Source organism: Harmonia axyridis, chromosome 4 (genome assembly GCF_914767665.1).
Source record: "Harmonia axyridis chromosome 4, icHarAxyr1.1, whole genome shotgun sequence".
Lineage (NCBI taxonomy): Eukaryota > Metazoa > Arthropoda > Insecta > Coleoptera > Coccinellidae > Harmonia > Harmonia axyridis.
Genome location: NC_059504.1, coordinates 17,995,664 through 18,007,461, shown reverse-complemented (window position 1 = coordinate 18,007,461; position 11,798 = coordinate 17,995,664). Strand labels below are relative to the sequence as shown.

Genomic DNA, 11,798 nt, shown 5'->3' with positions numbered 1-11,798 from the left:
ATGAATATCATGAATCAAGAATTAGTATTCGATTCAAATATATAATTTTATTCTATTATCTATAATTAACAAATAATGATAAATCAATCATGTAATAATTTTTTGGGTGGGTTCCACTGAAAGTGCTATGAATTATTTCTTCTTTTTCCCTTTTTCTTCTTGGACAACAGGAGGAGCTTCCAAGGGTGGTGGGGGTAAAGGTACAGTACCGGCCATCAAGGAACAACAAGTGTGATCGGGTCTGAGATTTGAGAATACTTCATTTTCCTCGCAATCTTTCCAGTCACTGTATTCAATTTTCTTTATTTCCTATTAACATTGAAATATTCAAAGATGCATTCTTCTCGATTGTATATAGTTTCTGTACCAGAATTCAAAAAATATGAATGTTCTATCGGAGAAGGTTTGGGGCGCGAATGTGCGTCATACAATTGTTACATAGCTAGGAGATAAAAACATTTTGTTTGGTTCTCAACTAATTAACCTGGATGTGTACAGAATATATCAAGACAGCGCATCCACCAAAGTATTGCAATAAGTTTTTTGCCTTTCTCTTTCACGTATTAGAAACTTTTTGTGTATTTTGGAAATCATATTAGCATTGAGAAAAATAATATCACACAAATTTTGCTGATGATACTTCTACAAATTTGTACGTCAATAACGACTTACTTTCATACCAATTTTTCTAGCTAAAACCTGCAAGCAAGAATCAGTGAACACCCCCATAATCACAGGGATTCTTAAGGACTGAGCTACGTAGAATGCAGTTTCAAAAAATTTCAATCCAAGTCCTGCAAAAACACTGTAGATGTCATCCTCGTCTCATCATATACTTATTCATTACCCATGTGCCTATAATTTGGTTTTATACACAAAACGTATATCCTCAGAAAGATGAAGCATTCAAACATAGAGTAAAGGTCAACATCATAGGCCAAACTGCTGGTTAGTTTCACATATTTTCTGTGGCAGTGGCCTTGTACTAGGTCTTCTCTGCTCATAGTTCTGCTAAAATAATTCCTTGTTACTTCTACCAGCACTAGTACTCCAGCTATCTCTAAAAGATTGCCTGAAACGAAGTAATTTGAAAAGAAGGTGCTGAAAAATATGTGGACCCGAATATAGCTTTATAAACATATTAATGTAGACCTTTGGAAAGGAATAGGGGCCCCAACTCATTTAAACAGAAAACTGCCAAGACCAACTGGATTATCAGGTCTGTGATAGAGGTCACCACTTGACGAATTAACAGGTATAGTTTCCAATCGTGGAAAGCACTTTACTTCACATAATCGAGAATGTTGAGCTAGGAGGAAGAAAACCTATATATACTAACTGATAAAGAAACTGCAACACCCAGAAGGAGCTGTTTAAATTTCATTTTTTTTGGTAAACCATGCATAGATAGTATAGCAAGGAGTAAATGATTAAAATTTGAAGAAAAAAACGAAGGGTTCACAATTTTTTTTTAAATAAATTTGTTAATGATGTGTTTGTCCACCGCAATTATCTACCCACCCCCTAACACGTCTTGGTATTGATGCAATAAGATATTTCTTCTTGAAGGATACTATCCCAAGCAACCTGTACTACATGTCTCAGAGCCGCCAAAGTGCATGGGGACTGAGCTAAATTTCCAAGCCTTCTACCCATGATGTCCCAAACATGCTCTATGGGCGATAGATCGTGGGATCTGTGCGGCCTTGGCGAAATATTCAGATGAGTAGCTTGGAAACAGTTTAAAATTCTAGAGCCGTTTAAAGTAAGGAAGAACATATGGCTCCACTATTTCTTGAAGGTTACGCAGCGCTGTCATATTACTTCGAATGAAGACTAAAGGTGACCTACTTGCATGTTCAATAGCACATCATACCATTACGCCTACTGCCCGGTGACATGACGCTTAACTTCAAACTGAGAGCTTTCTTCCCGACGTCGTCTAACCCTTCTTCGGCCATCATATGCACCCAAGGAGAATCGAAATTCACGACCTGATGCCATTCCACATTCCAATGTTAACGTTCTCTGCACTACTGTAATCGTTGCCGGCGATGCTCAACCGTCAGAGGTAACACAAGATGGGGTCGATAATGTTGCAGTCCAAAAGACCTTATTCGGTGGTAAACCGTTCGGACAGTTATAGGATGGCCTTGTTCTACTAACCACTCATCAGCCAAAGATCGAGTTGTCGCAATTCGGTCTCTAATAGACATAAGTCTAAGACATCGATCTTGAACTTCATTTGTGACCCTGCGACGTTCGGTGCCTACTCTTCTTCGATTTCAGGCATTATCAAACCACGCTTGTCAACATCTCATAACAGTAGTTGGATTTCTGTTCGTATGGTAAGCGATTTCTCGAAATGACAACCCCACCTCCTATGGACCAATAATTCAACCTCTTTCAAATTCACTCAGCTGACGATAATTCCGTGTACAAGTGCTCTGGGCATTTTAACAACAACTTAACATCGACTTTGTTTTTGGATCACCATCTTATTCACAAACATAATTGTTACCTTCGTTCAATGCTATCACCGATGTGGAGTTCTTTAGATTATTCAGTACCCTCAATCGAAATGATATTGATGAATCATGATCTTCTATCAGGTGCATAGTTCTGAATAAGGGTTCTTCATCTAGGTAATATTGCTAAAATATTTTTTTTAATTAGGTAAATCAAATAGAAGATATGATAATCTTTTACTTCTATAACATTTATAGCGTCGAAATAGTAGTTTGGCTTCAATTCCTGTAGTTTCAAGTTACATCGTGGTATTCTCTGCCAAAGCTGGTATGGGTACGGAGTATCTCTCAATTTTTCATAGTCTCTGAGCTCTTTGTGCAATGTATTGTAGATCTCGTCCAATTTTTGTTTCTCTTTCATAAGAGACAAAGGATTCATTTTTACTTTGCTATATACTATGAGTTGGACGGAAAGATCACTACTTGTCAAGTTTTCTAGTGACAAATCAATTTACGTCAAGTTTTCAAAAGTAAAGATGGTTACAAACTTTCTAATAGAAATCGATGGTTACCAAAAGGAAAAGCATGAAAAAGTAAGAATTAACCCTTAAGCAACCCTCACAGCAGATAGATATAGACAAGATGTATAGATGAACCATTGAAGTTCACGTCGATGTAAACCTATTTAGACCAGGCAGAATTGTGTATAGTTTGAATATGAATTAAAATGTCTCTTTTCTATTATAATTACCAAAGCTGAAAGTTATTGGAAAACTATCAAAAGATGTTTTCCTGAATGGCAGACACTTTGCATTGAGGAAACTCCTTCTGCAGTCACCCCGAAAGTCCATAAATTTCAAGGTTAACTTGTGTCATAAATATAAAAGCTGAAATTCATATGATTTTTGGACAACTATCAAAAGATGTTATCTCGAATGACATACATTTTACATAGTGAAAACTTCGCCAAACACCCCCAAATCTGACGCATTTTAGAGTTAATTTATGTTAAAAGTAGGTCTAAAAGCTAGAAGACAAATTATGCACCTTTTACATCCGCCTCCCGCCAAAGCCACTGTGTGTTGTGGTCCTTATACTGCCACTAAAGTAGTTCACGGCCAAGGACAAATTAGGGAAATAAAATAACGGGATAAAAACACTTATTCAATTTATTTCCAACCCACTAAAAATGTGTAAAGAAGATGATATTAAGATCTAATCGTTTTTAAGGGTCGCTGGACACTAGAATCGTTGCAGCTCAGTAGCAGGTACTTTTTTGCCGGTCTCGGGAACAGATGTGAAAATCTTTAATCTTCTCTCGTTGTCGATGCAAGTGTTGCACATATGTTGTAGATGTATTTTCTCGTATACTGGTCTGAACTCGATTGAATTGCCCTGAAATGCCGATTTTTTTGGGCATTCAGGCCGTTTTCCATCCGACCGTTAGCAAAGCCTTGCCACAGATCCCTTAGGGGTGTGACTTCAATAATTCAGTTTTTACACAGAATTCTTCCGTTAATAGGATTTCCGTTCGAAATTCAACTTTCTACTTAAAATATTTTCGCGGAAATCGATAGATTCCCTACACCACTATTATCAATATAAATAATTTTCATTCCTACTTGAACCTATTCAGGACATTACATCCAGAAATTTCAGCTTCAATGACGTAAATCTGACTCTTACTTTATTATAATCCAACACAAATCCTAGTACAGTTTTATTGACTACTACAGTTTTTCGTTATGATAATGAAAATTTTCACAAAGGTGTCCTGTAAGTTCCTCACACTCATGAAGCACTCAATAAACTTGTTTGCTTATGTGATTTTGACTTTTCCATTAGAGCAAGCTTCTGTACGCGGGTTAGTTTTTTTTCCTCCACAACCTCAACTTCCTCCTCTGGCGGAGGTGGTGGTGGTGGAGGAGGAGGTGGAACCTCCCCTCCCATCAGAGCACAATAGTAGTTACCGGCTCCTGGTTCAGGAAATATCATTTCTCCATCTTCGTCCTTCCAGTCAAGATAACTCAGCTTGTAAAGGATCTGCAAGCGTAATCAGAAGTTATCAGATAATATACTTCTCAACAGATATGCAATAGACTGAAGGAGAAGTCAAAACCAAAAGCAATTTTCACACAAAATATTTTTATGAATATACGGGGTGATCCAAGGAAATATGACGGGTACTCTAGGAAGTCTGGTGGAGAGAGTGAGGGAAATATAGGATCATTGCTTTCTGGATAAAATGCCATTTCAGTAACAAAAGAAGCAGTGGATCGTGTAATATCGTATGAATCGTGAATTCATTTGCAGTAATCTTAAAAATCGCAATACAATACTGAAATGGTTTGATTTTTTATAAAGACTGGTAGCATCGTGAAAAAACCACCTGGACTTTCACGCACTTTTAGGACACAAAGGAATATCCTAGAAGTTCGGAATGACGACACAGGAAAGAACTAGGATCTTGCAGAACGATTTGAAGTTCCACCTTTATGAGATATGCATCGTGCAATAGCTACAACCAAGAGATTACCAACTACCAGAAGATTATGGTGGAGTTACCTAAAAGACGTTTCCATAAACCATCCATTCTAACATTTCTAACAAATTAGAAGGAAAATTGCTAGAATCCACTTGGAAATGTTGGGTTGTCTTATGGAAGATTTTGTGCTACGAGTGGAACTTGTATTGAACAGGATGACTGCGAACGATGTCACTTTTGATAATTCAAGTCGATCATCCCAATTCCCAAATGAAAAAAGTATCAATATCCTTCTGTCAATGAATTATAACTACTAATTACTAATTGTTGTCTGGGTTGAAATTACAGGGTTAGGATCATTGAAATTAAGCGTCACTTTTGGACTTACCCAACGTTTCTCTATATATTTAGTCTTAGCAAGGTAAGTTATTTTTTTGGGTACAGAAAATATTGGAAATGTTCTAACGAAATACACATTGAAAATTCTATTATAAAAGTGCAATCAATGTCAGAATAAAATTCTGAACTCGTATAACATTCAAAATTCTGTTCTGAGAGTGAATGCAATTTTATAATAGACTTTTTGATGTATATGTCATTCTTTATTATATTATATTCATTGAAAAACTGGTACTGTTAACTTGAAATATTCTCTGTACCCAAACAAATTACTTTTTGTCGACTGAATCAACTTTATAAAGTCTACATGTATAGAAGAATCGTTCGCTTATTCCAAAGTGGACGCCTTATATCAATGGTCCTAACCCTGTTTGAATTCCAATATATTCACTCAAGGATGTGATAATACTAAATCTATTCAGTTACGATTATTTGAAAAACATAATGTTTCCGCAGGTCACTCTGTACCAACGTATTTTCGGAAAAGTGAGGATACGTTGGAATTTTCATATAATTCAAATGAAAAGTTGAACTATATGAAAAATCCAGAATACATTTAATTTTCAATGGAAGTTGAACGTGAGCTTCAATAGAGGCGATCTTTTTATTCAAAACATTAATTATATAGATTAATAGATACGAGGATGTAAAAGCAAATCGAATAAATCAAATAAAATAAGAACTCATATAACAACTATGATCTCATTCATTTTCTTGTACGATATTTTTCACATTGTTCATCTCAAAGATCAGTGCAAGAACACAACAATAATTTCGTTTGAAATTGATTGGATAGTGTTAATTTATTTTTTAGCTTGACCTGCATACGGCCGCTAGTTTATAGAACTCGATCAATTTCACGGCTCAAATTGATCAATCAACATTAGTTTCGCATTCATTGCAAAACGATTCTGCACAGTGAAAATCTGTAATATCTTCTGTGAATTGGGAGAATGTGGATATGGTGATTGCCATTTTATGCGGTTATTCCTCTCATGAATTAGTGTACGTACATGTATACAGGGTGATTCATGCGATAGCCTATTAGATGTTTATGGAAAACTTATCATAATTTTGTGCTGAAAATTTGCATGTTGGGGTTTGAGACAATAATCTTTCTATCTGAAATATTTCCAGATTTCTACAACTTTCGGTTATACAGGAAATATACTACTACTTCCTTAATTCAAAAGGCACACCCTGTATATTATAGCAACATTAGTTAGCTTTTTTGATGACAATTTCAACAAAATGCCATACCTTGGGTATAAACTCAACGGTTCATGAGTTGATGGGATGCTTATGAAAAAAATAGTGGCGATGAGGACTCACATTTTTTTGAATATCTTTGCAGACAAAGTTTTTTTCGTAAAAACCTTTTTCATTTCTGCTTCTACAAGTATGTAGTATGTAAAGGGTGTTTTTTTTAGAGCTATAGAACTTTACATTGCAATAAAACAACGATGGATTATTCGATTGACATGAATTTTATTTATCCATAAGATAATCTTGTGGCATTACATTTTGAATGTGATTTCTGGCATATGACCGCCACGGTTGGCTCGGATGTAGTCCAATCTGGAGGTCCAATTTTCGATGACTTTTTCCAACATTTGTGGCCGTATATCGGCAATAACACGGCGAATGTTGTCTTCCAAATGGGCAAGGGTTTGTGGCTTATCCGCATAGACCAATGACTTTACATAGCCCCACAGAAAGTAGTCTAGCGGTGTTAAATCACAAGATCTTGGAGGCCAATTCACAGGTCCAAAACGTGAAATTAGGCGGTCACCAAACGTGTCTTTCAATAAATCGATTGTGGCACGAACTGTGTGACATGTTGCGCCGTCTTGTTGGAACCACAGCTCCTGGACATCATGGTTGTTCAATTCAGGAATGAAAAAGTTAGTAATCATGGCTCTATACCCATCACCATTGACTGTAACGTTCTGGTCATCATCGTTTTTGAAGAAGTACGGACCAATGATTCCACCAGCCCATAAAGCGCACCAAACAGTCAGTTTTTCTGGATGTAACGGTGTTTAGACCAATTTGTACAGGGTGTTTATCAGAAGATCATGAAGTTGTACAACTCAAATTCATCAAAACTCAAGATTTTCAAATCAGAACCTATATTTTTTATTATTTCAGTCAATTCTTCGTATGAAAAGAGGGTGGTTACATAAACATACCCTATAACTGAAATGAATACTTTAAAATTAATCGAGAAAGAACTGTGAATGAGTAAGAACCGCAATTTCTAACTGTGTGGAGTAGTCTGTGACTTCCTGAAAACACAGAAAGTAATTGAGATTCGATGTTTCGATAACTGAATTGGACATTTCATGAATTGTAATAAAGTATTCGTAATAAAATTTTATTGGTTTATGGATTCCTCAACAATTCCAACGATCAATTAATTACATTTCATGAAGTGTCAAATTTAGTTATCGAAACATCGAATTTTAGTTACTTTCTGTGTTTTCCGGCACTCACAAACTACTCCACACAGCAATTGCGGTTTTCCTCATTTAAAGTTCTTCCTCGATAACTTTCAAAGTATTCATTTTTGGTATAGGGTAGGTTCAAGTAACCCTCCGCTTTTCATTCGTAAAATTTACTCAATCAATAAAAAATATAGGTTCTAATTCGATAATCTGTAGTATTGATTCATTTGAGTTGTCCAACTTCATAATCTTCTGATACACCTGAACACCCTGTACATTTTTGGAAAAAATCGCAAACAATCTTATAATACAACGTATTTGCACAATCTGATATGAAAAATCTTTTTTCTGCAGAAATATTAAAAAAATGTGAGTCTTCTTTACCAAATTTTTTTCATAAGAATCCCATTAACTCATGAACCGTTGAGTTTATACCCAAGGTATGGCACATTGTTGGAATTGTCATCAAATAAACTATATAATGATGAATAATATATTGGGTGTGCCATTTGAAATAAGGAAGTAGTAGTCTGTTTCCGGTATAACTAGAATTGTAGAGATCTGAAAATATTCTAGGGAGAGAGATCATTGTGTCAAACCATAATATGCAAATTTTCACCACAAAATTATGATTAGTTTTCCAAAAACGTCTAATAGGCTATCCCGGTTAATCACCCTGTATTTGCTAAAACAAATATGTCAAAACAAGCAGGATAATATCACAACACTGAATGCTTATCCTTCGTCCAATCAATAATACTCTTGATGAAGTTGTTAATAAATTTCGGGTGTAAACCTACGTTATTCACGCTATAGATAACGAACCCCATAAAGCTCTTAATCTTCTTTTTCGCCTATACGTGCTGACATGTTCAGAGGGTTTGCTTCATTACATTCTCGCACATTGGATTACTCCCTCTTCCATCTTTTCTCTCCCTTTCAGATGTTTCACGATCGTAAACTTTCATCTAACCCGTGATCTTTTCCACGTTTTCATACTTTTCAACTCATTAGATTAATCTTGAAATATTTCGGGTAAGTTCAACAAGAATGCTTTCAGTAGACAAAACCTTTTTTTAACTTTCAAGTCTACCGAGAGTTCAATTAGGCAGATGTTGATGAAAATTGGTATGGATATTTAGAAGAGGTAGTAAGTGTTTCCATAAAAAAATTTAGCTTTTTCGTACGCCTTTTGATGAAATTTCGTATGGGTATTCAGGTTCCATTGAAACCATTCAGTTTTTTGAACATACGGTGAGAGAAACAACGTGCAATGGAATACTGACATTTTGGGGGCGAAGAACGAGGATACATAATTACATAATGCCACATACATAGACAGAGCTTTCGTGACTATTTTAAAAGAAAGAAGGGGTAGTTGATAACCAAAATTTGTTTCATTGTAAAAATAATTAATTTGAATCGCTTACTTTCATGCCAAGCTTCTCTGCGCGTTTCTGAACTTTGTGTGTCACAAAAATGCCTGAAACGATCGGGCAGTTTTGAGCTCTAGCTACACTCAACCCACAATCCATCAGTTGACAACCAAGACCTGAAAATTATTGCCAACATTTCAGAAAAAAATTATAAATGTATTACATTCATTGGTTCGGGGTTAAGGAAGAATCTTGAAATGATCCTTCAGTTTCAGTTTGAGGTCTAGAATATTGCATAAGAAGTCTAGAAATACTGGTGTATCAATCAATTAGGTTTTGTTTCAGAATTCCGTTCGACCTTTCCTTCAGCAGATGGCGCTGTTCAGAGAGTTCCTAAATTGGAAGCACGAATGAAAATAGGCGACCTTTGAATGAGAAAAAAGTCCCAAAAACATGGACCACAAACCTCTTTGTTTCCGAAATACAGGCTGTTTCTTGTCTTCCTACATTTTTGTAATGATTATACCAGTTTATGAAAACTTCATGAATAATAACTAAGTATCAGGAAAATAATCACCAAAACTAATAATTAATTTATTCATCACAGCTCATTTACTGGATTTTTATGACAATTTAGATTTTCCAGAGTACCTATTTCGAAGAATCGGTATCACATACGACAAAACTCAGAGTGACCAAAAAGTCAAGTGAAAGATCGAAATTCTTCTCATCTTGTTTTCAATTACTAGTGGTCTACCCCGAAATGAAATTCTAGAGAAAAATGAGAGCATTGTTCTAGAAAAATTACGACTTTATCGGCCAGTTGCACCATTTGCCTAGACATTGATTCAAATTTAAACATTGATTAATTTCTCTTGAGAAATCATGGAGTAATCAACGTTTAAATTTTAATCAATGTTTAGGCAAATGGTGCAACTGGCCCTAAATATTTGTAATCGAAATTGACATATCACTTGATTTAATTGGAATATCTATGCCTATTTTCAGTTGAATATCTGCAGATTCTATGAGGGAAAAACATGAAAACAAATTGTCCTTCAACATCCAGTACCTCGAAAACAAGGCATTTGCAGGCCCATAATGATGATACTTTTTTTCTTAAAATTGAACAAGGATTCTCTTATTCTTGTTTGCTCCTCGAATTCAGGAAAAATAGTAGAAAGAAATGTAGAATGAAAAAATATTGCGGTTTGAATTTTCAGCTGCGATTCCCGCTCGAGGAGGTACTTTTTCCGGAATTAAAACAATATCAGTGGCTGCTTTCGAAGGTGAATTGAATGACGTAAGCAGGTTTCAATACTGACCTTTATGTCGATAATGCCTTTTGACACACAGCAACAAGTATTCTAGGTACGTATCAATATTGAAATGTTCATATATGTCAAATTTTCTTGTTATCTGACCGAGAAATCTGGTGATTTCTTTATAGGCTACTCCATTGATGATTTGCACTCTACCAAAGACTCGACCACAGTCGTTTTTCTGGACCGTTCTCAGTATTAAAACACCAACAATTTGTTTTTTCCCTATAAAATTAATTTTAATTATTTCCGGTTCTTGATTTCAGGTTCATTTTATTGAGGTTATTAGTATGAGCTTGAGGCATTTTATCATTGATTCGGTTCATCTAATTGGTGCTTGTAGGCAGATATTTAAATTAGTCCACTTAGCTACTGGGTTTCTGAAAGTATATACATATCATGCCAGAGAGATCGGAGAATATTTCATTTGATATGTTGTTTTAGAATGTATTCTCGCAATTTTAATCATATAGCGCGTAATGATTTATTTTTATTATCATTTCATAATGAAAATAAATCATTACGCGCTATATGATTAAAATTGTGTGAATTTGTGAATTCGTTTACTACAATTCTATTCACTCTATGTAGGTAACGACATTGATCCAAAAATGATAGATTTAATCTCATTTTCTGGAAAAGATTTTTATTTCGATATTTCTGATCCTGTTCGTTCTCCCTTGAAGCCACTGATGTGTAGAGCCAGTAACTGGATGGTCAACTGTTTTGGATACCTTCCTAAACAGTAATAATTCAGAGATATGAAATTTTAAGTATGAGTGACCAACCAATTAAACTAGCGATCTGAAGAGAAATGACACTCACCAAGATCTACAAGAGCAATGGACTGCTTGTACTTCAAATTGAAATGAACAATCTCAAGAAAAGACTTCACCGACTCAGGGTCCTTGCTCATGTTGACGTTGCGGCAAAGAAGATCCTCATCCAGATAATGTTTCTGCAAAACCACTCAGACATGAATGATGAAGAAACATCATCTCATACCTCAATCAGTTTCATGGCTTCCTCGAACATCGGTAGCTTCAAATCTTGGATTTGAAGATTGAGTTCCGGCATATCTTTCCAAATGATAGGAGCGAAAATTTTTTCTCTCTGTAGTTTCACTCTATCCAACTCTTCTTGTACCTCGGCATTGAGATTACGCAGCTTAAGTTGCTCGTTACGGAACTTTCTACTCATGATTTTGGAGACCCTGAAAAGATACGGAAAAATTTGAGAGCACACGATAATTTAACGTAAATTTGATTAATTAGAGGTTAGGATGACAGTTCATGCCATTT

General features: G+C 35.4%; 2 protein-coding genes across 2 annotated transcripts; both read right to left on the bottom strand.

Annotated features, from left to right (window-relative positions):
• Window positions 1–27: 27 nt before the first annotated feature.
• Window positions 28–2,960, bottom strand: LOC123677817. Its single transcript, XM_045614532.1, has 5 exons — window positions 2,710–2,960; window positions 2,522–2,654; window positions 848–1,072; window positions 673–794; window positions 28–309 (listed from the first exon to the last, which is right to left on the bottom strand). The coding sequence occupies exons 1-5, from the start codon at window positions 2,905–2,907 to the stop codon at window positions 133–135; spliced, it is 855 nt and encodes a 284-aa protein (XP_045470488.1). The 5' UTR covers window positions 2,908–2,960; the 3' UTR covers window positions 28–132.
• A 1,215-nt stretch (window positions 2,961–4,175) lies between these two features.
• Window positions 4,176–11,763, bottom strand: LOC123677816. The gene is made up of 5 exons (XM_045614531.1): window positions 11,503–11,763; window positions 11,323–11,455; window positions 10,501–10,722; window positions 9,230–9,351; window positions 4,176–4,511 (listed from the first exon to the last, which is right to left on the bottom strand). The coding sequence occupies exons 1-5, from the start codon at window positions 11,695–11,697 to the stop codon at window positions 4,260–4,262; spliced, it is 924 nt and encodes a 307-aa protein (XP_045470487.1). The 5' UTR covers window positions 11,698–11,763; the 3' UTR covers window positions 4,176–4,259.
• Between the last annotated feature and the right edge of the window lie 35 nt (window positions 11,764–11,798).